This window comes from Clavelina lepadiformis, chromosome 2 (genome assembly GCF_947623445.1).
Source record: "Clavelina lepadiformis chromosome 2, kaClaLepa1.1, whole genome shotgun sequence".
Lineage (NCBI taxonomy): Eukaryota > Metazoa > Chordata > Ascidiacea > Aplousobranchia > Clavelinidae > Clavelina > Clavelina lepadiformis.
In genome coordinates this window covers 18,980,480-19,007,115 of record NC_135241.1, presented here as the reverse complement: position 1 = coordinate 19,007,115, position 26,636 = coordinate 18,980,480, and the positions used below count along the sequence as shown (strand labels likewise).

At 36.1% G+C, this 26,636-nt stretch overlaps 6 protein-coding genes across 7 annotated transcripts; 3 read left to right on the top strand and 3 right to left on the bottom strand.

The window, feature by feature from the left end:
- The first annotated feature begins 110 nt into the window (after positions 1–110).
- Positions 111–3,199, top strand: LOC143446919 (uncharacterized). The gene is made up of 6 exons (XM_076946779.1): positions 111–941; positions 1,416–1,532; positions 1,688–1,783; positions 1,854–2,176; positions 2,356–2,485; positions 2,565–3,199. Exons 1-6 carry the CDS (start codon positions 860–862, stop codon positions 2,582–2,584), a joined length of 768 nt encoding a protein of 255 aa, XP_076802894.1. The 5' UTR covers positions 111–859; the 3' UTR covers positions 2,585–3,199.
- Positions 3,200–4,435: 1,236 nt separating this feature from the next.
- Positions 4,436–7,365, top strand: LOC143446181 (uncharacterized). The gene is made up of 6 exons (XM_076945708.1): positions 4,436–4,624; positions 5,070–5,186; positions 5,492–5,584; positions 5,662–5,981; positions 6,729–6,852; positions 6,991–7,365. Exons 1-6 carry the CDS (start codon positions 4,447–4,449, stop codon positions 6,999–7,001), a joined length of 843 nt encoding a protein of 280 aa, XP_076801823.1. The 5' UTR covers positions 4,436–4,446; the 3' UTR covers positions 7,002–7,365.
- Positions 7,366–8,346: 981 nt separating this feature from the next.
- Positions 8,347–13,139, top strand: LOC143447338 (farnesyl pyrophosphate synthase-like). The gene has a single exon (XM_076947389.1). It carries the CDS (start codon positions 10,736–10,738, stop codon positions 11,774–11,776), a length of 1,041 nt encoding a protein of 346 aa, XP_076803504.1. The 5' UTR covers positions 8,347–10,735; the 3' UTR covers positions 11,777–13,139.
- Positions 13,140–13,709: 570 nt separating this feature from the next.
- On the bottom strand, positions 13,710–17,069 carry LOC143447339 (uncharacterized). 2 transcript variants are annotated; one of them, XM_076947391.1, is made up of 5 exons: positions 16,090–17,069; positions 14,669–14,807; positions 14,390–14,554; positions 14,031–14,208; positions 13,710–13,919 (listed from the first exon to the last, which is right to left on the bottom strand). In XM_076947391.1, the coding sequence occupies exons 1-5, from the start codon at positions 16,113–16,115 to the stop codon at positions 13,714–13,716; spliced, it is 714 nt and encodes a 237-aa protein (XP_076803506.1). In that variant the 5' UTR covers positions 16,116–17,069; the 3' UTR covers positions 13,710–13,713. The 2 variants fall into 2 exon arrangements, with proteins under 2 accessions (XP_076803506.1, XP_076803505.1); XM_076947390.1 differs by lacking the exon at positions 16,090–17,069 and having other exon boundaries at positions 14,669–15,077.
- Positions 17,070–17,208: 139 nt separating this feature from the next.
- Positions 17,209–21,888, bottom strand: LOC143447337 (WD repeat-containing protein 13-like). Its single transcript, XM_076947388.1, has 14 exons — positions 21,682–21,888; positions 21,451–21,503; positions 21,293–21,375; positions 20,859–20,916; positions 20,691–20,770; positions 20,103–20,188; positions 19,848–19,985; positions 19,439–19,544; positions 19,147–19,279; positions 18,910–18,993; positions 18,608–18,786; positions 18,345–18,463; positions 17,884–18,032; positions 17,209–17,782 (listed from the first exon to the last, which is right to left on the bottom strand). Exons 1-14 carry the CDS (start codon positions 21,770–21,772, stop codon positions 17,750–17,752), a joined length of 1,392 nt encoding a protein of 463 aa, XP_076803503.1. The 5' UTR covers positions 21,773–21,888; the 3' UTR covers positions 17,209–17,749.
- Positions 21,837–25,985, bottom strand: LOC143447336 (tyrosine-protein kinase SYK-like). The gene has a single exon (XM_076947387.1). The coding sequence runs from the start codon at positions 25,096–25,098 to the stop codon at positions 23,311–23,313; it is 1,788 nt and encodes a 595-aa protein (XP_076803502.1). The 5' UTR covers positions 25,099–25,985; the 3' UTR covers positions 21,837–23,310.
- Between the last annotated feature and the right edge of the window lie 651 nt (positions 25,986–26,636).

Here is a 26,636-nt window from a genome sequence, read left to right as displayed (position 1 = left end):
TAGTAAATGCTGTTCTATGTGTTTCCTACAATTCTCTTATTCTGCCTATCATTAAAGATTACCGGAGTGTTTTTACAAGCTCTGTATTCTATAAGCTGCGTTTTTGTGCGGTTTTAAGTCAAGTATTTTATGTTCAAGGTGTGGTTTTCTCCAAAAGTCGAATTAAGCAAATATTCCGGCAGTAGTTTTTGGGCTTATTTTGGTTTCAAAGTTAAGAGGCTTAATGTACCAAAAGATTTTATAAGGTTTCATGTATGTTTAGCATGGTAGCAAACAACGTTGAATTTTGATTGCTGCAAGGCGTTCATCAGGTGTCACAAAGGAGATACAGTACATATACAGTATACATTCCTAGAGGCATTGTTGATTTCAGCATGGTAGATGTCTAAGCGTGACTGTTTTAGGTTATGGTTAGCAAATCCAATTAAACATATACAAAAACAATAACAGGCCTGCAAATAAACATTTTAGTCAAAAATTCAAGTCAGTATGAATTATGAAATAGCCAAATCAAAATAACAAAACATTTGCTTCCACGTCAGCAATCAGCATACAGATTAAAAAACTAGTTCACTGGCAATATGATTTTGCAGTTGTGTAGTTCATGACTATAGCAAGCGTGCTTCAATGCATGCAACAGATAAGAAAACACCAAAATGACGATGACAGTGGCAGTTTATTGGTGATCTCAAGACTGGTAATTGACATGTATGCTAAAAAGATTAAACGGTTTTAAGAAAAAATCTGTGAATAAATTACTTCGAAATCTTTCTTCAACTAATTTTAAGCATCTGTTAGTGGTTTCTACATTTAGTCAATTTTGAACTTTCTTGGAAGCCAAAACGAAATCGAGAAAAGCATGAAAACAATCCAAGTTGTCGCTATGATATGGACATATTGTGTCGCGCCAAGCTTTCATTCAGAAATTTCAACCAGCAGTAGTAAGTAAACGTTTGTTTTCCATTAATCACTCAATAGTAATTTACTATAACTTACAGTATTGACAAAATTGTGTGTAAGTTGGCATAGGTATCGATGTTCTTTGTTGTATGGATGACGCACATTATGAACAACTGGGAATTTCCTAGCTTTCATTTAAGCGAACTTTGTAGCATTGGTACTTAAGTTTGATGGCTTAATCCATTGCATAATTTGGCGCTTGACCCGGCCACTCGGTCAGCTTATTTAGGATCAACGCTTTCTTGACTTTTTCGTTTTGTATATCTTCTTAGTGTAGTCGTACTTTGCCTGAAGCTGTTCATAGCCAATGCAGCCTGTAATTCTCCCAAATTAAATAAAGTATTACAACTACACGGAATATAAGTCTACTTCACTACTCTACTCCACACATAACCAAGGTTAAAGACTTTAACAGAAAATAATCTGCTTAAGAGAAACTTTTATGTCATATTCAGGTGATTCACGCCTGGACTGTATGGCTCAAAAGACACCATTCCAAGGAGAAAAATGGTGTTTATTCAAAAGAAGTGCAAATGAATTAGGAGCGATATGCTATTTTAAATGCAATGAGGGTAAGTTCGTTTATGAACAAGTTTTCTTCTCTTGGTTGCATGACCTTGCAGCTATGTCCATAAACGATAATATAACATGGATCTTCCATCCAAGCGTACAACAGCACCTGTTGTCCCGCAATAATGGCAGCTTAATTTTTCGTAAATTCTGAAAGGTTACACCCTGGTTGGCCATTCGATCAATGAATGTGTTTTGGCCCACGCGCAATTGAAGGCAACATACTTCAATGTATCCGGAGGCATATGCAAAAGTAGGCTTCAAAATGAAACATACTTTAAAGCCAGTAAGATAAATACAATAAATTGCAAGTCTATCGGTAGGAATTGTTGATTTTCCTGAAAACGTTTCGGGCCCTTATTACATTACAACTGAAGCAAGGACCGGTTACCATCTTTCGACCGATGGACGATACCGGTTGGTCGTCACAAAAACTACGGGAATGAGTAACATGTTTTACGTTCGACGTCCTGGTCTGAATCAGGAACCCGGTTCAATATCTCTTTACTCTGCCTCTCATACCGACCACTACGTCGCGCTACAGGGACAGCGACTGCTCGTCATACCAGAAAATTTTGCTCATCCTATTTTGGGCAGTTGGTCAAATGTTACTAGCTTTTACTACCATCGTGATATGTTTACGAAGGTTAGTAATACTAATTTTGGGCTTAGTTTGTTTATTGCTGTTTAACTTTGTTGTTGCTTGCTATATGTCTTTCTAGATAAGATAGGACAACTTTTCTACCCAATGAATTGCCTTTTCTTGTGTATCGGCTATAATTTCACTCTTAACCGTTGATTGCGTTTTTTCTTTTTTGACCTAAGCTAAAGGGGTGCTATGCTTTGCAACCTTATCTGGACGAAGGAAAGTTTTTAATACTTGGAGATGATAACCAAGTAAACCTTAAAAAACATGATGATCCGGATTTCAATAGAACAAGAGCTAACTTTTTATGTACGTATTTTGCTTTGTTATTTTCGGACCATATAATCAACCCATTTCTGCATTTTTTAAACTTTGTTCTTCGTTTCAGGGAAAAAATCGTCTTCATAGGAATACTTTCAAGTTAGTCAATACAAAAGCAAAAAATGCAGCAGGCGACGCTCATACGTAATGAATATGATTTCTATGACAAGCATCTTATCACGTATGAGAAAAACGTTTGCCAGACGACAATCGCTGATTGCGGGTTTCTTTGCTGTGTAATATCCTGCTTTGCATGGTTTTGTTGTTCACCCCATATATACTTTTAGACGTATTTTCGTTTTAGATATATTGCACGAGTATGTTCATTTATAAATGCTGTTGCTTTGTATCCAAATGTTTTGAAGTGTAAGATAATATACTTGCTGAAACAGAACCGCGTTTCTTAAAAATTGACTTAAAGGATGCCGTAAATTAAAATCCAGAAACGTGACAAAAGTCGATCAAAACTATTTCGACTGACAATCTTTCATGACAGATTTCTAAGCACAACCATTGTGGTTCAGACTTTTTTTACATAGAACTTTCTAATGACATATCTGATCTTCTTTATTTCGTAGACTTTGTAATTATAGCTGTGTTTTATTAATTTAGTTAATTCACATACAATACATGCACCGGGCTGACATTTTTCAAGTGTTTGGTTTTAAACATGGTTTTTTTGAATGTTCCGCATCTTTCGATTTCCGTGTATAAAGTTAAAGTAAAGCATACACCATCTATATTCAATAATCTATATGATCGATCGATTATATTGATGTAAGACTAAATGTTTTGAAGGAATAAGTTGTTTAGTGACAGTTTCGAAAAGCATTTCAAAACTTCTGCTATAATTACTAGACAAGAGATAGTAGTTTAAAACTGAAGCTACATGTTGTCGTATATATTTGAAAACAGACACGGTGTATCATCTAAAGCATATTTTTTCCAATTTTACTCATTTAACCAATCAATCACATTTTACCCAATGCAGCATTGCACTTAATTTTTGCAGCAATTATCTCGCTTTATAGATCAGCATGTAACAAAACTTTTTTGCGAGTGGGTATATATCCTAACAATGGAAAATTAAGATTCTTATACCAATACCATTACAGTACTATACACAACTTCCACTTTCGTTCATGAAATGAAACAGCATGTTCCAACTGTGCAAAATAAATTTTACAGTACATAAATTACGTCAAATACTCTTTTGAGAATAAAAATTAATGATAAATTGAGCGGACAAGTAGGGAAAAATTCCCTCCGATTGCTATTACGTTGCATGGCAAATATGTGTGACGATCAGGGACATTGTTTGTGGTTGTGATCAATTTTTTTGCCCAGGGCGTTGCTCGCGCAAGCTGTATCTATGTAGGGGTGTGTTTACGCTATATGCACACCAGGGTAAGCTATTAACGGCTGGGCATGTTTAGCGGGTTGCAATTTGCATTAAAACTCAATTGCGATTAAGACGTTAACCAGGTTTCGCATAAGGAAAAGGATTTCTTAAGACTTTAGATTTCAGGTATTGAGAATTTTCATTCATATTTTACCCAACTGCCATATCTGACAGCCTCACTTTAAATGAAAAGAAGTCACGACGCAAATGTCATTTTCTTGGAAGACCTATAGTAGTTGAAAAGTGTAAAATCCCTAGGAATCATTGAAAGTTATGTAGGCCTATGGTAGTTTTGGAACGAGGAAAACAAATGGTCGTTAGGAAAATTTTGCAATTAATTGATGTGAATCTCATTGAACCAGCAAGTCTGTAGTTTAGGTATTTGTGGGTGATTGGCTTTGGTAAACCTCAGAATATAGGTAACAAAAATATCATCGTAGATAACATATCCTGATTTCAAACAAGGTGTATTTTGCAGTGTTTTATAAGTTTTGTACAATAAAATAAAATCTTTGCGAAAACACTTACATAACCTTTTATTTTTCAAATGATTTCAAGAATTCAGTTTTGTATATTTACAAGGCATAGGTATTTTCCCATTTGTCTTGGAAGTACACATAGCTCGATTGCGAAAATCATGAAAACTATTCATGTTGTCGCTGAGTTGTTTTTGGTATTATATTCTGTCACGCCAATAAGTTTCCAGTCAGATGTACCAGCTCAGCGTAAGTAAACACTCGGTCTCATATTACTCACACTTTTATAATTTAATCTACAGTTTATGTTTTAACTTTTATCTTAGTACAATCGTAGAAATGACACACGTAAATAAAACGGTTTCCTTTCGTTCAACTAATAAACTTTGGACTTAGGTTTTACGAACATAGGCCTAATGACGTATTCCTTTTGTAGTGTTAGTTACATCATTTCGTCAGCTTATGTGTCACCAGTCCTTTTCTGCCACTTTGAAAGATTTATAGGTTAATCGCATGTAAATATCGTTTCAAATTGCCAGAGGGTATCCACGGTTAAATGCGCCAGTTGCGACACCCATTATATTCGGCCGAAATAATACAAACAATTTAAACTAAAACAACTAAATTCAAATCAATCACGAAGATAGAACCAGAAATTTAATAATGCGTTTATGTGAAAATTCTGTGTTTTCAGACCATTCCTACTTTGATTGTCCGCCTCAACGCACACCATACCAAGGAGAAAAATGGTGCTCATTCAAAAGAAGTGCTAATGAATTAGGGGCAATTTGCCATTTTAAATGCAATAAAGGTAGGTGTGTTTATGAGTAGGTTTTCTGGTTTTCTGTTTAGTCTTTTCTGGGTTATGTACAACCTTGCAGTTATGCCTATAAACGTCAACCTAACATAAATCTTCTTCACTTTTAGGTTATGTAGGTTTATATACTGTGTAGGCTTTTTGACATGTATCAGAATATTTCCTGTCGCATAATACGGTCATGCAGCGAACATCAAAATAATTTCATTGCACCGCTCGTACCAAAATCTCTGAGGAAAAGTTTACTCTATCGATTTTTCAGTTATAATCGCTAAATTTTCTTTTTTATTTCTCAAAAGGTTTTGCCCTGGTTGGTCCATTGGTAAATAAGTGCATTTTAGTACATGACGGATTAGAAGCGCACTTTAATGTATCCGTTGGATTCTGTGAAAGTAAGTTATAAGGTCGACTCAGCTTCTTATAACCGAGAACCACACAATTAACCATCAATTTTTTGTCGACATTACAGGGATTGCTTTCCCAAAAGGTGACTCAGGTCCTTATTACATTACAACTGAAGCAAGGACCGGTTACCATCTTTCGCCCGATGGACGATACCGGTTGGTCGTCACAAAAACTACGGGAATGAGTAACATGTTTTACGTTCGACGTCCTGGTCTGAATCAGGAACCCGGTTCAATATCTCTTTACTCTGCCTCTCATACCGACCACTACGTCGCGCTACAGGGACAGCGACTGCTCGTCATACCAGAAAATTTTGCTCATCCTATTTTGGGCAGTTGGTCAAATGTTACTAGCTTTTACTACCATCGTGATATGTTTTCGCGGGTTAGCTTTTTATAGGACGTTGAGTTATTTTCACAAGTTTTAGTGTTTATCTACGACTTTTCTGCAGGCCTATATAGCCTACATATTTTACTGTACTACTTCCACACCATCTTTATCTCGTTTTAACTATGAAGGAAATCGGGGCTTGCCGTAATATTATTTTACTTAATATAATACACATAATATATTAAATTTATTGAACCATTTAATCAAATTTGGTTTTCAATTTTGGTATGTGTAAAGGCAATTATTAGGCCTACAGTTCGCACTAAAATTTCAAGCAAATTCCTACTTACACTTAGGTTACAACTTGTCCCGGACAAAAGTTTGCAATTTACCCAAGAAGGTTCTAATTCAGTGCTCTTTTAAATTCCTGGCTTACCATCAGCAGTCCCTATAAGTTTGACCATTTCCATAAGAAATACAGTTATCCTACGTTTGGTGGTCAATCCAAAAACCTCAAAAGTTTTCGTTTCAGTAAGCCTTCGCGTCCTTTAGAAGACTAAAGATAACTTTAATTTTTGTTGAAATGTATTTTTCTTTAAAAAAAATAAAACGTTGTCTTAAATTTTACTGCTCGTGGGAGAGCGGTAAAAATTTCCCAAAGTTACCCCTGTTACTTTAAGCCCCGGTTTCCCCTTCCATAAATTACGAACATATTAGCTTGTAATGACTTGAAATATCAGCACAAACGAAATAGCCCTACTATGTAAACTCTGATTGCATTTTCTTGTTTAATTGTTGTAGGGATTCTCTGCTTTGCAACCTTACCTTGGTAGAGGGGCATTTTTGGTATTTGGAGATGGTGACGAAGTGAAATTGAAGAAACACAGCGACGTTGGCTTTAATGAAACAAGAGCTAACTTTTACTGTAAGTTTGAAGCATATTTTGTGTTCATGAAAGGCTGTAATATGAAATGGTTGCTATATTTTATGTGAAAAGTGCTGAGTTTAATTTGCAAATCATGCTTTTGTAAATATTTAATTACAAAACTCTGTTTTTATTTAGGGCTGGGATAAGCCATCATGGATGCCCAATGAGTAAAAACGATAAAACAAAGCAACGTTAACAAAAACTGTATAAAACTGTACCACTCTAATAGGAAAGTGGTATATACAGAAAACATTCGAGCCATAGACTATTATATCAAAGCTGAATGATTTTTTCTTAAAACTAAAGGAAACAAGACTTTCATCTATTTGTAACTTATAGCTTACAGTTAGCTTTCCTTGCTTTTCGTAAACGGTTTCTTCGACATTGTTGTTTTTGCTGTGTATATAACGATGTGCTTATTTAGAAACTTGCATGTATCATAGTCGTTATTAGACCTATTTTGTCAGTTAAAGTTCAATTAATTCAAATACAATGAACGGCCGAAACATACCAATTTTTCAGAAAAGTTTTAAGCTACAAAAAACGTAGACTAATTTAGTAACTTTCAGTACAGAATAAACCTAAAACCTGCACAACAATATAGGCTACATTGAACGAAGCACAATCTTTTCACCGTTGGTTATTAACGGTCGGTTCGCTTGCGGGAGAATTCTTTACTGACGTTATGAATACTTCCCTGACATAGTGGTGACATGGCTTTAACCACCACAAGCACATTGTGTGGCGAATAAAATTGAGTGACATATAATTGCAGGTTGGTCCGAATTTTTTTTCAAAAACCTGTCTTACAGTCATGTAAGTTTTTTTTTGCATAAGCCTACCAGAATTTTGCGAACACAATCGATCAAAGGTTCTTAGCGCTGAATCTTTGTAGCTACTCGCACATTGAAGTTTGCAATGATCTTGTCTAACATGTCATGAGGAATAGCTTTAATTTATTAAAAAAGCTGACATGGCAAGAAAAGCTGGCGTTTCATCGAGGAGTGGAAGCACCGCATTTTGTAAAACGTTTATTCGAAATTCTGAAACATAATATATTCTGTCGTGCGGTACAGCACAAGCATTTATATAGCACGCTCAATGATAAATGAGGAATGCGCCGAGAAGTCCGAAAAGTTTAAGGGATAATGCCATGTAACATGACTGTGTGCCACTAAACGCCACACTAGCCATATTTTGTGTGCAAAGATGCAAATTTTGACGCGGTAGCATGCACTGAAACCACAATGATTCGTTTATTTGTTATAAATTGGCATTCTAACTACCAGTTTTTCATTATTTATTTATTATAAATCGATCTGGCTGGAAAGCATGGCACTTTACGACGAGATCTCAGGGGTGCATGATGGCCAAAATTGGTGTGACTGGGTACAGATTGGCTAAAATCGTGGTGCAAAATGGTGTACTAGGTGCATTTTTCAGTCTGCACTGAGTAATGGCCTGAACAAATGTTCGATCTCTTTCTTAAAAATAGTAGCCTAGACATTGGGATGCAGCAAGCTCAGAGTAGAAAAAAGCACCAGGGTAAAGTAGCCATGCTTTCCACTATGATAAACTGGTAGATCGGCGTGATGAGTAACACATTCAGCGTGCATGCTGATGAATTTTGTGCGTGCAGGTGCCACACTTTCCATTAGTTGTGGTTGAATCTGAACTCTGGGCAATGATATACAAGTCTCAAAGGTTGTGAATACTTTTCAAACCCAGAAAGTTTGATTGTCTGTGGTGATTAATTATCGATTGGTTACATACGTTGCTTTGCGGTCACTGCAGTATATCTGTAATATATTTGACTGCCTGTGTAAGCCTGACCGCTGACATGCTTGTCACTGATAGTGATAGCTGTGTGGGGATGGCGATGTGGATTGTTTAAGGTTAGCCTAAAGCCAAAGGCTATTAGTCTTTCTTTTAGACAATTGTGTCTTTGACTCCGTTGCGCCTGCTTTCTCTAATTGTTTCTTTAAATCAGCACCACATTCATAAAGTCTAATTGTTATATTGTCCGAAATATTGTTTTAATCACATCAGAAACATTTTCATCATCCTTTCACATTCAAATAAAGCTATAACTTCAATTCAGTAAAAATTTTAATGAATAGTCCAGAAGGTAAAACTGATACTATGAGAAAAGACAAGAAGAAGAAGAGCGATTTTAATCAAACCTTAGTTTTTATACCGCTGTATCCAACCAATGGGCGACAGCCATGTTACTTTTACCATGAAAAGTGTAACACGTGTTCTTGTTGTACATTATCTAAGCTTTTTCACACAGTACTATCGATTTTGCATCGGGAAACACAATAGCCACTTGACACACTTCAACTACGTCATACGTCGGTTTGGAACTTTGTTTAAATAACGGATTAAACTACGAAAAATACACTTGTTCAAATATTCAATTGAATCTAACTGGAGACACACAGAATGCTTATTTAGAATGCCAATTATATAAATTATTGCAATTACTATCACGACCAATGTTCCCTCTAATTTTTCACGAGTCTGAGCAAACACTCTCCCTGAGCGGTATCTTGGACCACTGTGAGCAACATCAGACGTGCGCGTGGTCATTATTATGCGTTTATTCTATTTTCAATTCAGGTTGGATTTTTTTCTTGTGCGCAGCACAGATTTTCTGTGCGCGGAGACCGTGTCAGCAGTGGGCATTTGCGCACGCGCGCAGCTTAGAGGCAACATTGATCACGACCGCCACAGCTGTCTCGTTTATTGGCTTGACATCAGTAAGCACAATTGTTGATATTGATATAACTTGATTATATTGATTCTTTCATTAATAAAACATGTAAAAGATTGACTAGAGACAGCAATAACAAAAACGTTTGTTAGACTGAGCTTTAGAAGAATGTTTTATAAGGCGTGATTGAGTACAATATCAGTTCAACCGGCTTTTTCCTCACTGTCTCATGAAAAATATGTCACAATGAAATAAACATAAGAACAATACAGAACTCATGGCATAAACTTTCAACAGGAAATTCTATGCCAGGTATTCAGAGTTGTCGACACGTTTGGGTATCTTATGACTTTTGAGTAATAAAAACACAACTGTTGGAATTACACTTTCATATTTACTTTATTGTCGATATGTATGTAACTATACCTTCACGTGTCATAAGCACTTTGAGGGGAAGACGTCAGAAGCATTTTGAGGTGAAGATATGTAATTATAGAAAGCAAAAGCAAGATTTAACGTTATTGACGTATAAAAGTCCAGTAATGTAGCAACTAGCTAGTCACCATATTAATGTTTCACTATGGGTTACTATCAGTATGTTATAATTTTAAATTATGGTAAAATAAGAAATATAGTTAGCTCAAGCATTTGATTTTTGTGGTGAAATAGTGACATTGAAAGTGTTTTGCTGACTAAACATCTATGTTTGAAGTAATGTGTTGCAAATTCTAGTCGTCTTGTAAAAACAATACAAATTCTAAAAACAAAAACTATTATGTCTTAATTTATGCATTTACCGATTTATACCAACTATTATAAATCAGTCACTACAAAGATTGCAAAATAAGATATTCTGTAATTCCCAGCTTTGAAACATGCTGCTGTTAACATACAGTTTCTGACATGGTTCTTTTTGATGCAGCGAGTCTATTTGCTGTAGTGGATCAGGACTCTTTTGCGGAAACATTTGAGTACTTGAGAGGAATGACCATTTCCAGTTTTTACAATTGTTTAGTGTTTTTATAGCTGCATTGCTTGAATACTAGCAGCACTGGGATTTAGTGGAATCCTAGCCTATTTTTCCACTCCTTTAAAGTACAGCAGAATACAGTACAATTAAACTTGTGGAATGTTTTATATTTGAAGTAACTAGGAAAGATAACAATGAATTCTACAAATGAACTGTGGTCAGATTTTGAAAACCACTTTGAAGAAATTGTAGCTGATCTTTCATTACCACCGTCTAGCAGTGGAATATCTTGGAGTTATCAACGAATCAAAGAAATATTAGAATATAATGTTCCTGATGGAAAACGTACTCGTGGGTTGACAGTTGTAAGTTGTTATGATGCAATATCTAATGGCCAATCCACTAAAGCAGGAAGGAAACTTGCCTTGACACTGGGTTGGGCAGTTGAAATACTTCAAGCTGCTTTTTTGGTAGCAGATGACTTGATGGACCAGTCCGAGTTACGCCGTGGAAAAAATTGCTGGTATCGCAAGAATGGGGTTGGTTATCAAGCGGTTAACGATTGTATGGTTTTGGAATCATGTGTATTCACACTGCTGAGAAAACACTTCCGCAGTTTGCCCTGTTATGCTGATTTGGTTGATCTATTTCACACGGTTCTTTTAAGGACTGAAATGGGCCAAAGTCTGGACATGGCCACTTCAGAGCAGCCTGAAGTTGACTTCTCCAGTTTTACAGAGGAGAAATATTCTGCGATTATTCAGTACAAGACAGCTTACTATTCATTTTATCTGCCAATTGCCGTCGCGTTTTACCTAACTGGTATTACGGATGAGGAATGCCATAAAAAATCATGTGACATACTTGTCAAAATCGGCAGCCTATTTCAAATACAAGATGATTACTTAGATGTCTATGGTGATCCAGAAATCACTGGCAAGATTGGTACTGACATTGAAGATAACAAATGCTCATGGTTGATTGTAAAAGCAATTTCTATTGCATCAGGAGAACAATTGAAAATTCTGGAAAGTTGTTATGGGAAGAAAAACGGGGAAAGTGTGAAGAAAGTGAAAGAAGTTTTTGGGGACTTGAATCTTGTTTTTGAATTTAAAAAGTATGAAAATGAAACCTATCAAGAAATTAAATTGGAAATTGAAAACTTTGATGATACACGTGTCCCTCAATCAGTTTTTCTTAGCTTACTTAATAAAATCTATAAGAGAAAAAAGTAAACAAGTGAGTGATGTTTTCGCAACATCTGTTCTGTTATGCCCTGACACTTATTGTGTTCATTATTCCGTTAGGTAGGTACCAACTGTACGATATATGTTACCACCGTCACACCTTGCATAAAACTTGACATCGGATATAATGCATACTTAAGATGTCACTTTTGTAAAAAGAGACTGCATCTCAATTAGAGTTGGACTATCCGGATACCGATTAACTGTGGAAATTTTAATTATCTGATATCCAGATAAAAATTTTTCGGTTAACCAGTTAACAAATATAATATGTTGTTAGTGCTTTTTTATGGCTTCTTAGCAAATTTTGAACTCTTTGTTTTACTAGAAATTAGAATAAAAAAGTTGCTTTGTGCTAATTGTTTATTGTCCAGTTAACCGGATTGCTAAAACAGAAATAGCCATTATCCGGATAGTAAATATTATTGATATCCGAGCTAACCTTAATCCAAATTGTGCTTTGAAAGGCAATAACATTGTGTAAAACTGTCTTGGTCAATATATGCCATTGTAATCAACATCTGTATTGCAGTGGTATTCATATTTCGGATAATTCAGCTATTTGAATTACAGGCCTTTCATAGCTAAAACTTAGAAGTTTTTATATCTGTGAGAGATGTGTACTCTGTTGATTGTGTTGGATATGTTTTATATGAGCTGTGCAAATAGTGTAGCATGATTTATTTATAATTGTCGTTTTAATTCATTAATTATTATTTGACGCCAGTGTGGGAGCAAAAAATTACACAAAAAGCACTTCCCTAATTATTGTTTGTCTCAACTCAGTCAACCAGGTATGTTGTGAGTGAAATCGCTAAAGTTCTTTTCACAACCATCTAAGCTACTAATGTAATGTTTATTGATCGTAATTTATTCATACCATGTTATATTTCAAATTGTAAAAACACTACTCAAAAATCAAATTGTCAATTTGCGCTTACTGAATTGTTTGAAGTTACGGAAATGTGATTAAGTAAAATTAACCATCCACTAAAATGTAGTTTCATCTTCACTCTCTACTGCAATTGGCTTGAAATCACATTGATCGTCAGTTGTGTTGGCATATCGGTTACCTAAACTCAGATCACAATATGGTGGTGGTTGCGGCAATTCTCTGTTAAATTTTGAGCATGTGGTATTAATCTCTTTGTTGGTTTTCTCTAGCTGCTTGTTGCATTCCTGTAGACGGTCTTGCTTCAGAAGCATGTCACGCACTGCAGCAAGATTGTCATCGCAATAAATGCCACGTCGCAGGTGGTGACTTGGCATGCTGTAGAAAGTCTGCATGTCATCTAAGAACGCAGTGTGGTGGTAGATAGAGGTATGCGGCTGATTACATCTGTAACTTGCAGAGCGTCTCTTTGCTTGAGCCGGAAACAAACTGATAGTGCTTGATATAGCAGCCACTTCTGAATGTTTGGATCCTTGGCCACGGATACCTCTGTAACACTTTGTTAATTGAGAATTCTCCGTGTCACTCGTTATAGGCCTGCTGTGTGGTGGATAGTGAGACCACGAAACGAAGGCTTGACTTTGGTTGTCCAATAGGAACACTGGCAGACCAGTAACATTCTGATTTTGATGTTGTCTTGATTGGTTAATTTGCCTACAAAATGACATTTTTGTTAACGGCCAATAAAACTGGATTCATGCTGACGATCTACGATATTTTCAATGTGATCAGTACAATCTTCACCTCAAAGTATCCCGGTGCTCTAACGTATGTTGACATCCACATCTACTTGGATTTCCTTCTTCGGAGCCAACTGTATTATTGTTACATAATTCCGATAAATCGTTCATTTCCCATTCTTCCTTGAATTATAGTTAATACAAACGTATTAAAATTAGTATTATTATTATTATTATTAGTAATTTTAATATTATTATCACAGCTAAAACTGTTTCAGTTAATGCGTTCCATGTCAGGTGACGTTTGTGCGATGCATGTAAAATTTTACTTGGAATATGTTTAGTGTTGGTGGACAGAGCAGAGTGGCTAGTACAAAGCAGGAGGTAACTGCCGATAAGGAGACGATTGAACATAGAACAGAAACAATCACCGAGATCTGAGGAAGTGTATATTTCACAGCGGAGCAATCAGGCACCTCCAAAAACAGAAATCCAGCATCTGAACAAATTAATTCGAATAATTGTAGCAAATTTCATCTGGCTTACCGCAAAAAATGTAAATGCTGTTGATCTTAAAAGTATCAATAAAGTATAAAGATTTAATACCTACCGAGAGTTGTATTTAATTCAGGAGGAAAACGCGTAAATGCCGTGCATATTTGTTGCTCGACGTTGTATCGATAAAATTGGAATGACGTGTACAAGGGCAATGCTGTAATAACTGTTGAGAGGAGATTTGCAAGACACAAAACGCCTGAACTCATGCAGAGAAATATTCCGCTTAAAACCTTAGATTAAGATAAAAATCAATTATTATTTTGTCAAACATCGAAACCTTTGCTCGGGTCACCATTGGTTAACTTACACAGTTTGTGCAAACTAACTTTTTACAAATCTAGCATAGCATGCGGGTATTGACACCAAAATTGCCTTTATCGAATATATATAAACAGTGTTTCGATTACCTACCATGTAAGCATTAATAAACTTTGTAGTAACGACGATGCAGAAACCGGATAACAACGTCACAACAGCTGGAACGTAGACGGGCAGAGGGTGGTGAAGTGGCTCGGCGACTTTGCGAGGTACGGAAGTCAAAATTGCTACAACTATTCCCAGAACAACGCCAGCGCCCTTGAATTGTGTATACAAAAGAATAAAATAAATAATGGATAAACATTGTAATAAACAATAAATGAATCGATGATTTTAACGCAATATTAGAAAACAGTGGTCCGAATTAGTAACCATTTGTAGTATGGAAAGAATGATAAGGAGAACGTTGGTGCAATTCTTTCCGTTATCAGAGAGAATAATTTCTTCACTTTTCGCCTCTGCATCATCGTGGATTCCTTTACCTTGAAAAGGATAATCATCTACGATGCGTCTGCACAAAAGTATTACGTTCACATATAAACTCCACTTTAAATTTTTCATGGGTCCGGCCTGGATCTTGACTACAGTATCCAGAGCAGGGGTGACCAACCTTTATTAATCCCAGGTCTACTTTTCAAGTAGCCAACCATCCAGCGGTCAACCAATACAGTGTGAACATCGCAAATCCACACACGTCATTTCCGCTTTTTCTTACTTGCTAATTTCAAACGTTTTCAAGTCCCCCCATCATAACGTAATGTAATGTAAAATTCTTTGTGGTTTCACAATGAAATTTATATAGCAAATTTAACTTGGACGAAAAATTCGAACGAATGAAAATGCGCTCAAAACCTTAAAAGAAAAGGTTAATGTTTTTATGAAACAATGACACGTTTAACGTATTTAAAAACGCAATCACCGCTTTAGGAATTTGGCGGGTAAGTAGATTTTATTATTAAGACGATATGGTCGCAGAAGCAACAAAAATGAAATCCTCCCCATTTACTTCATTACGCCCTTACATTGAATTTCCTTCCGAAATTTAAATCTCTCCGTTGGTGCAGGTAGACATCACAAACCTAACCTCTTTCAAGTTCAAATATAAAGGAAACCTTCTTTAAATAGAGTTAAGGTGATTCGTTTTTCGTAAAGTGTAAGTTAGTCAATCGTTAGCATTTATGGTAATCAAATTTTATTCGAATAAATTGATCAGGATTCGTCATTGGAAGTCGGTTGATTACTGGATTGTTTGCTTACCAAAGACATAGTAATCGATTGATTATTCAATTCTAAGGTTAAGTAGTGTTGCGTTTGACACAGCAACTAATAAAAAGTTGTGTTGGTCACACCGTCAAAGTAACAGTAATAACGTACTGTAACACTAGTCCACAACGACTATGAAAAATTGAATAAAACAAGTTATTTAACTTTTACTCGATTATTTGGTAGACGTATAGTTGTCCCAAGCCACAAAACAAACTGTTACACATAAAATACTTTATTTTTTTTAATGGCCTCGCGGTCGACTTGGGATCTGTCCGCGGACCACTGATAGACAGCGATCGACTGGTTGGGCACTCCTGCTCTAGAGTCTAGACTGAGCTAGACCGATTTGGGGACCTAATTAGTTTTGAAATTTGTAGCCATTGGTACAAAATCTGCCAAACCAAATCTTTTCGTCAGCACAACTTGACAATTATTAACAAAATTTTCTTTGTTAATAATAGACTATTAATGTTTGTTCATTAAGTTTGTTAACGTTAAAAGGTTAAAATTGATACGGCAGAAACTACCTTTGCGAAAAGGTTTGTCGATTCATAGCTCTTGCCTTGTTGCTCACTGCAGCATTACGTTATCATAATTTGTGTTGAAAATTTTTTCAGCTATAGCTTGGAGTTATGCATAATTTATGTCATCTATCATCTCATGTCCATAAGCAGCATTATGCATTAGTCATAGATTAAGTTCAGTTGAAATTGCACAGTTGGTTATAAGCTCTATTTGTATGGGTAAAAATATAATGTTTCGGTCCTACAGCCGCCTTTAATTGTAACTTACGTAACGGATAAAATTGTAAATCCAGGACTTATATCTTCTAAAGGATATGATGACACAAATGACATTTTAAGATAACAATACATTAAATGACATAGTTTCCGCTTGCAGATAAAACACAAGTCATTAAAGCGGTTAATAACATGGTCCGAAATACATTTTACGAAAACACAATAGCACATATGACAAAAATGAATCCAATGCAAAGGAGATCTCAATGGCGCCAACGAGCAATCTAATCACTGAACAGTGAACATACCTTCATTATTTCTTAACGGCAATTGCTGATGAAAGATCAACCGCCATTTTTCATGATGGTTTTTCATATCTGACCTCAAATGACTTGATGTGCTTGTTAATAAGTGTTAAAAGCTCAATCGATACCAGACAAGAAACTAATGAATCACGTTAGGTTTTAATAGTTCACTACATAGCAAAAAAGGGGATTGACCAACATTGCCGCAAATAAATGAGAACATTTTTTGTAAGTACGAGTTTCTCAACCAATGTTTCACTGCTCTTCACTTAACTCCCTTCACACCAGTGGTTTTCAACCTGGGGGTCGTTTGCCTTTTCTCCGGGGGTCGTGAAGACGAAAATTAAATACCAACCACTATTACGAGAATGCCAATTCAATAAATGAGTATTTTTTTCAATAGAGCGTTATGTTCATAATTTATGTTATTTTTAATTATAATTTTTCGTGCTATTGCGCATACACAATTGTGTTACATGTGCCTGAATAAAAATTTTTAGAAGGGGGTCGTTAGTTACAATGGGTTGTTAAAATGGGTCACGGTATAAAAAAGGTTGAAAACCACTGCTTTACAAAGTTGGCCGACTGAAAGTAGAAAATCTGCATTGGTCATTATTTTAATTTCGTTAAAATTGCACAGTGTGTATATAAGCATTGGGTACAAAAGAGCCTTTGATACAAAATTGCTACCACGCAAATATGAAAAGCACGATATGCTACAAAAAGGTTTTGGTCATAGTAAACCTTCACAACACCAGTAATGGTAACTTTGTAATTTAGACAAATTAACGCAACAGATACTAAAAATCTTTTCGATATATTCCAAGTAACACAATTTCAATAAATTTTTAGTAGGTGGAATGCCACAACGAACGCGGGGATTGTTACGTAAAATCCGCTACAATCTCAATTTATATAAACATAATGTTGCAACAGAGTGACCAATATCTGGGCGAAGAGATGATATAAGCAAGATATGCAACAAGAACAAACATTAGTAACCTATAGTGTTGGACGGAAAAAGTAATACGTTAGTAACAAGGTATAGAATGTATGATAACCACGGCGTCCATCAACAGTATCAGTAGGTAAATATTTTCAGAAAATAAAACTAGTCTGCATGTCAAGTCTCAAGTGAGGTTTCACTGCTCTCGCTTCCAGATTATCAGTACACCCTGAAACAGATAAAAGCTAAAGCTCTGTATGGACAAACCACAACACAGTCGATGTAAACTCCAGATAACCTTATCGATATAGAAGTGCTCTTGGTTCATACCTCGGTATCACAAGACGCCAACATACTTTCGTCACAATTGAAGGACACGTCAATAACAACTGCTGAGTGGCCTTGCAGTCGGTTCACGCACGGCTTGCTCGCTCGCTCGATGTCAAAGAAACATACGGACATGTCCTCGCTTGCTGTCACTGCGTTAAGTGTATTTCGCTTAGAGTCATAGACCGGTTAGGGAGGCGAAGAGTTGAAAGCAATGTTGTCATTGAATTAAGGAAGGAGCATTGCCGCAAGGTGTTACCCTTGGCTTTTGCAATTTTTATAGTTGAACAGTTTTGAAACGCAAACACTGATATTCTAAATAATTGGAATTTTAGCAGAAAAATCGTGCTCGGTAGGCAGCTTTAACCCTATTCGATAGTGCGGGAATAAGATTAATATACCTAGCAACAAAGAGCTTTTTGTGTACACGTAACCAAGCCTGGACATACAGTTAAACCGCTTACCGACACATGCTCCTTGTCGGAATGACATCAACGGGCAAAAAACGCTCCGAATCAAATGCTTGTTGTGTTTGACTGGAAAGCTCCGTTTATGTAGCAGCATGCCACGGTCGTCAGTCACACTGCCATCAAAACATTAGAAAGGGCGTGACACTGCATTTGTTTTGATGCCGTTTACAAGTAACTACCAAGTGCTGCTCAACCGATTACTGTACTACATAAAATACACAGGTAAGCGTATATATCGTAATTCACCCAAGCGTTACCGAAATAGACGGAGCGTGTCGGCCGCCACGTTGACCAACACAGATGGGTCCCTCGCCTCTCTGCTTATCCAAGAACGGGACTGTATACTGGACAGTGAACTGCCCGCTTGAATGACCATCTGGTGACCTTTCCGCAATTGTCCGGTCGCCAGGTCAAAAGTGAACGAGTGAATTATGCCCTGTACACAACAGGTACCGGTTGAGGTGACCTATTACTTTGTAAAAGTTTCCTTTTTGTGAAAAATATTAATGAACGTTTATGAGACGGAACTAAGTTTTTGAATGTCAATTTTGATGCATACCTTGTCGTCACCGGCCCATAACACCTTCCCAGATGAATCGAATGCCATGCTCAAAACTGCTCCTGATAGCTTAGCATTGGCACCCTGCCGAATAAAACCATGGAAGTCGCCTTGTTTAATCAATATAATTGTTTCAACAGTTCCACTTTAATATACATGTCGTATCAATACACTGTCCAAATATAACTACCACTGGTACGTTAAGAATTAACACCACTATCATTTCGTTACCAATACCTTTCGAGTTTTTCCGGTTGATATGTTGACAACTGTTATCTGTCCAGCAGTGTTGCCCAGCACCACCATGTTGTTGTTCACCGGTTGAAAGAGACAGCAGTGGATTGCACACTGTGCCATTCCCACCAACGAACTGAAAAATGTACCAAAAAAATTAGTCCTAGCCATAGTGTAACGACGTTTTATGCAGCATGCATGTTCAGGTAAGTTGACTTGACTCCCAACATAATCATAACTGATTTACACAAAGATAATTTTTATTTGGTTTGTATGCAACAAACTCCTACTGTACCTGGCAATATTACGCATACATTTTCCACTGTTGGTCTGCCACAACCTCAAAGTTGCATCTGATGACACGGAGACGATGAGATCATTGGACAATGACCAAGCAAAATCTATGGATTCAAAAATCAACACATTGCAAATTATTTGCTTTTTTTAAAAATTACAAAGTTGTAATCATTATCATTATAAACTACACATAAAATTTGAACGATATAAACCTATTACGCTTTTAGTCAAATCAATAAAATCAATGAATCTGGATTCCACAGGTCATTGCGTAAGTTTATATAACTGACATGAGAACAAAAGCATTAGAAAACGTTTGAAATGCTATGGCTCAAAATCAATAGTAAAGCTGCCAAGTAATAGACATACAGATTAATTGTACTTCACATTAGTCAATGCTTGCTTACCGGTAACACCATCTGTGTGCCCTGACAAGGTTGCAGTAATCTTTGGCTCTGGGCAAATTTCACAAATGCATATGTTACCATCCATAGATGAATATGCCAGCAGATTTTTTTCATCATTGGCAAATTTTACTGCTGTGGCTGCATAACAAATAAATTATGTCACATTAGAAAAGCAAGTAAATTTTTCTCCAATGTTATTTTGTTTTAAATTGGTGCATCATAGGAAAATGATAAGAATGAAAAAACAGAAGCAACCTGCATGGCCAATGTGATCATCAAATATATGATGCATTCCTGCAAAAGCGTAATTTTCACTCACACTTTTTCCACCAGCCATAGCTCTGAAATTTTTAAGAAATTACTGATGTAAATAGCAGGATAACATGTGATTGACAAAATAGAAAATAGTAATAGAAGTTAAAACTTTTCTCTTTATGTTAAATATGCCCAAATTCTGTGCATTGTATTAATGTTTCAAATGTGCATTAAATGGTTGTTTACTGTATTGTAAAACGTACTCTGCGGCTTACAATCGAGGGATGCTTACATTTTTTATCAAACTGAAATGTTATATTTGTGATATAGTGTGTAAAATAGGGAGTACTTTATAATGTAGAGGTTACTGTACCTTTTGTAACCCAGAGATCAGAGATTAATTTGCATAAGCTGTAACTAATTTTCAGTGCTTACTGTACCATTAAATGCGGCTTACAATCACAAGCGGCTTAAATAAATTTCTAGCACCATCACACGCCGCTTACATTCAAATAAATATGATATTATTTAGGCAAAGCACCTACTTTTAGCAATTTATTACACATGATTATAAAAAATGACTTTCACCTGCTAGCGTCTGCTCGATTTGTTGGAACAGGAAGGGTGTTGGGGAATTTCTTTACACAGTCATTCTTTTCCTCAATTGCCTGTGATTTGCATTGAAATCAGGATGAAGCAACATAGTATGAATATGTAAGTGACCTGGTAATAACACACTGTAAATATGTCACTTACACTTTCCATTCTCTCCAGATGTGAGACACTTCCACGAATACTAGAGCTTCTCACACTACTGCAATTTAAACTTTAAGTTTATCAGACTAAAACATCTGAAAATGTAATACACGAACTTGCATCTTTCCCTAAGATTGATCTACAACGTTGTATAATTTAATGTGAACAACTGAACATTCAAAAAAAAATCAATTTTCGCATTATTAGCATGTAATTGAAAAAAATGGGAATGAAATGAAAACAATTGAATCAATGAATGAAAATTAATCAACAAAAATGAAAACAATCGAAAACGAATCATGCAATTTGTCAGATATATGCAAAATTACATACAACCAAAAAATCTTGTGCAGAACAACGTTGATAAAATTATTGAGGTAGTACCAGGCTGGCACACAGTGAACTTACAAAGGATGTTAGTTACAATCACAAACCTTGCTTCAGAAATTGGTCCGTATCGCTGCGAAAGTAACTGACTTCGTATTTTCAGGTACTGCTTTCTTATTGTCGGCTCAGTCTACGTTAACACAAAGCAGCATATGAAAAATAAGAATGTGAAGTTTGAAATCGCCTCTCCATAGTGTAAACTTACATTCTTGGCATACTCTCTTAGAAGCTGGCTTCTTCTTCGAATATATTGAGTTCCTGGAAAAATTTTAAAATTTGTTTTGCAATTGAAAAAGCAGCAAAAAGTAGATTAGCAGTTTTCTTTGTATGCTGCCATGTTAACTCACTTTGTCAGAGTAAATCCTGTTTAAACTGCAGCAAAGACATAAATGGCACAAGTAATAACTACTGATCAAAGAATTGGGAAGTAACTTACGAAACTGAACATTGTGAGGAGTCCTATATGCATTGTAACGAGCGTCCAGAGCAAGAACTTGCTGCCATACCAGCGCGGAAGGCCCGCCCATCAAGGTGCAGATCAACAAGTTAAAAACTTTTTGTTACTAGGTATAGCTATTTGCCTGCAACCACCTATGAACATTGAAGGCAATGTATGAATAATTTAGCAACAGTTGTTAACTCTCATACTATTAGTAGCATTAAAGTGGATGTTAAATGAGCATAAAAAACAGAAAGGACCGTAAAACAATATAAAACTAAGAGTTTAATGCAAACAGGAAAAATGCAGTATAGATATGCCACGTGAAAAAATATTCGATATCATTCAAACACGAATATCATGTCAGCCAAAATGAACAAAGCTTGAATCTACTCATATTAAAACCAAGCGATAAAATTCAATCAAATACCAATATATATATTATATCTTTATTGTTGGGAATGATGTTTCTACTTCACACCAGACAAGCTCAGACACAAACTGTATCATCTTTCATCACTAAAGTGTTACCAGATTCTAGATAATATTGTATCTGAGCTTAGCATTGTCAATATGTGCCTGAATCTTCTACTTAAGCAATACTTGGCACATCTGTTAGGATTTAAGTTCGTATCGACCCATCCCTAGTATGCAGTACATTGAAGTTCAAAAAATCATACAAATAAGTTTGAAGAATTTCCCATGAAGAATTACCAAAACTCATTGCACACATATGTATAATGAAGAAGTAGTTGTAAAAAACGACTCATATGAAACATATGCCTCCCACAAATGATTATAAATGCAAAAGTGCTTGGCGTGTTGACAGAATTCGTTGCTATTGCAAAGCAGTAATACAGTAGAAAATATTAAACACGCATATATATAAACAATGGGTACCACACTTTTAATTATACAATAAACCAAGACAAACTATGTACAACACTTTCTGCAACTAAAACCTTGTTATGCTGTATCAATTTGATTGATGTATGATATAAAATATTTATAACCTATTTTTAACCAAAATGTTCAAAAAACAATTCATCAAAAAAGATTATTATACAGCAAGTACTTGCAATTTAACAGATATAAAACTTGTTTTCTAAAAATAGGTACTTCATGTCACAAGATGAAAGCTTGGCAACAATGCTGTATCAATTACGCCTATATACTGCTTAGCACTAAAAGAATTTGTAATAAACAAAGTGCAACAAGAAGTTTTCATCGATAATAATTGCAACACCATATTAGGCAGTAATATTCGAACGACTTTTCTGGCCAAAAAATTTTAGTATGTCTTTAAAAGTAAAACATTCAAAGCTTCATTACAAATTTCCTGTCAGCAAAAATCTCATGAGCAACATGTTTATATAGAACTATTGTACAATTCAACTGCATTGTTGCTGTAATGTCAGTGTGGAATCAGTTAAAAGTGCAATTTGAAAATCTAAGCAAATGAAAAACAAAACCTAAAGCACATTTAAAAGAAATAGACAGAAATTAGATAACAAGAAAAATGCACAATTACACACAAGTAAATAGGTATTACCTATTATGCATTGCAATGGTTTTCAATAAATCACAATACTGTGGTTGCATTCATAAGTTCAAATCAGTGCTAAATCATCTATATGTCTGCAAAAAACTGTCTAACTGCTGAAGCAACTCATTAAATGATGGTCTTCGATCAGCAACATACTCCCAACAATGAAGCATTAAACTGTAGATGGCAGATGAACAACTTCGTGGTCGTTCGAGACGATGTCCCATTCGCAGCATTTCGAGCAAGTCAACACCTTTCATACCACGATAAGGGCGGCCACCATAAGACATGGCTTCCCAAAGTGTAATACCAAAACTCCAAACATCAGTCTTGGAGGTGAATTTGTAATACTCGAGTGCCTCAGGAGCATACCAACGTAGTGGCCATGACCCCGGCTTGCTTGCAGTGTAATAATTTTCTGAATCTTGCAGTATTCGAGACATTCCAAAATCGGATATCTTTATGTACATTTCAGTGACCAGCAAAATATTTCTGGAAGCTAAATCGCGATGCACAACGTTTTGATGAGCCAGGTATGCCATTCCATCGGCAACTTGCTTCATAAGCAACAAAATGGAAGCCTCTGGGAATGAGGTTTGATTTTGCTTCATCAGAAACTCACGGAAACTACCCCCTGGGGCCAGCTCCAAAATCATCATCAAGTTTTTGTCATTATGCTTGGGTATGCATACTGCAAGTAGCCTAACAATATGTGGGTGGTCAAGTCTTTGCATAATTTGTGCTTCCTTCAGCAGTTCTTCTTTGTTCGATTCTATGTCACTGCCAGATAGGATTTTCACTGCACATGGATGCGTTTGCCCCAAAATGTCACATTCACCAAGATTAACATTCCCAAAATTCCCTTTTCCAATCACTTCCTTAATCTGTAACTTCTTTTCACTTATGCATAAATCAGGAGCAAATGATTTACCTGAGCCGTGTGCTTGGGCGATATTACGATATGGACTGTAATATCCAATTGAATCCTTGGGTAAGGTCTTTCTGTTAAAGTTAAATCGACCAATTTTGGACTCAAACTGACTCTCTCGCCGACTGGCTTGTTCGCTGTCATCAGCGGGGCCTGTTTCCGACCAGGGAATTTCAAACGCATTACCAGGAAGACGCAATCTTAGCTGCCTAGCAAAACTTTGGAAAGATCTAATCTTGGGTGATTTGGTTTTCATCTGGCAGCATGGAATGGAGGGTTGGCACTGGAGACCAGTTTCTTGCACTGAGATGTTTTTATGGTATTCCAACAAAGACTCAATGGAAGCAAATCTCTTACCGCTATCACCAAGAAAAAAATCTTTAGAGTGGGGGTCTTGATTTATAATATATCTATGCACTTTCTTTTGGTAAACAAGGCTCAAAACAAATGTTGTATCATTTTTCATTCGGACTAAGAAAATGCCATCTTTTCTTTTATCTTCAAAAGCGCTGGATAAAAGTCTTCCATCTTCCTCACGTGTAATCTTTCCGTGATACCACTCGTAATTTTTGTAGGTATCACTGTTAGAACTTCTCCGTACACTTGTATTGGTAGTACCAGCAGAACTGACAGGGTGTAGTAGTTGTTTTTTTAAACCACCTTTCTCTTTCCTGTAATGTTCGCAAAGTAAGAATACGGATGGGTGCAGACTTCCACTGGTCACACTAAACTGTCCATTTTGTTCATTCTTCTTAATCTCATAATGAAGCACCTTTGACTCTGCCTGATCCTGAAACGCTACAGAAATGGCATAAGCATTACTGTTGTCACAATGTCGTTTTCGTAATAGAAAGGATCCAGGCAGTTTATCCTTCAGAATATCTTCGGCATCCACTCGTCGTATGTTCCCATGATAATACTCCACACCATCAAGATCCATTCTTTAAACACATATCACAGTAGATGCAGCTGTACCAAACAGGATCTAATAAGGTAAACAAAGTTATGTATACATATTAAGTGAAGATACATATCCATGATGCACATACATTGAACACATAGCAAATGTACTGTGAAAATGGCATCCGCGAATCATAGTTTTAAGCTACTAGTTGCCTAACCATAATAATTGGGTCTAGTGTAGAAGTGCACAGGGTGCATTTATATACTAAAGTACTAGACCCTACCTACTCAAATTTTGATATTATTTGGTTATGCACTTCTGCACTAGACCCAAAAAATAAAAAATAAAGATTTTCTTACTATTTATATCACTTCGTGGTAACTGGTCCCCGAAAAATTAAGTAAATATTTCAATGATGGGTTAGCTATGGTATAGATTGTGAAATGATTAAGTTAGGATAAAGGACATAAAAGTATACCGGTAATTGTTATAAAGCCAGAGGGTTAAAGTACAGCAATTTTCAAAGAAAAATTATGTTTCTAAGCCTTGGTTAAAACTTTTGGCAAGCCGAGTAAACGTGCACCAAAAAACCTCAAGCTAAAATTTGAACAACACCAAATACAAAGAAATGTGCATTAAATGACACTTTTGCACCATTCAATTGGAACATGGACCAATTTTTTGGATTGGACATATTTGACCCACCAGACAACTTTATTCCACTAATTCCAGTAGGTTGTGGAGGGGTAGACTAAACATTTTGGTCCAACAACCTGACTGTTTACCGGTGTTTTTTATTACAAATCGTTGTGTGCAAAATAAAACTGCCTGCATGTTGAAATTTCTTTTCTAGCTTCCACTTTCTTGGCTAGCCAACAGGCCTAGCTAGATGTAGCATAGAATACTAATAACAAATTAACAATAGAAGGCCAACAGCTTTTTTCGTCACGGTTGAACAATACTGGGACGATTTAAGTTAGGGTTGAAAAATGAAAGGCGTTGATGGCTGGGCAAACAAAAACTAAATTTATCGTAGCCTTAATCTTAAAACTGATTTAAGTATTTTGCTTTGCCTCACGCGAGAGTACATTCCCAGTAAATTTCATCTACGTTAGCTTACATTCACGACAGCTCAATTTCTAGAGCTAAACTTTCTTTGGACCTGACCTGACCTTTCCTGACCAACAGCATTTGTGGAAGATTTCTTAACGAAAATTTTTCACTGAGTCATTCTATGAAGTTTACGTCATAATGGTATCAAACATTTTATGTAAACGGGTTTCTGCTATTTTACTTTTTACTAAACGCTGCTGGTTATGCCATATACTGCACTACTGTAGAACCATAAAACTGTTCATATACCAGTGTTGTAATTACGCGAGTCATTGACTTGACTCGAGTCTACTCGAGTTATGTTTTTTGATGACACGAGTAAAAGATCCTAAATGACTCGACTTGAGGCGAGTCAAAATCCAAAATGACTAGAGTCAAGTTATGACAATTATTACCGCAAAAAAGATAACTTTAGGTAACAGAAACAGGTAGTTTTCAAAAAAATTACAACTTTCTGTAAA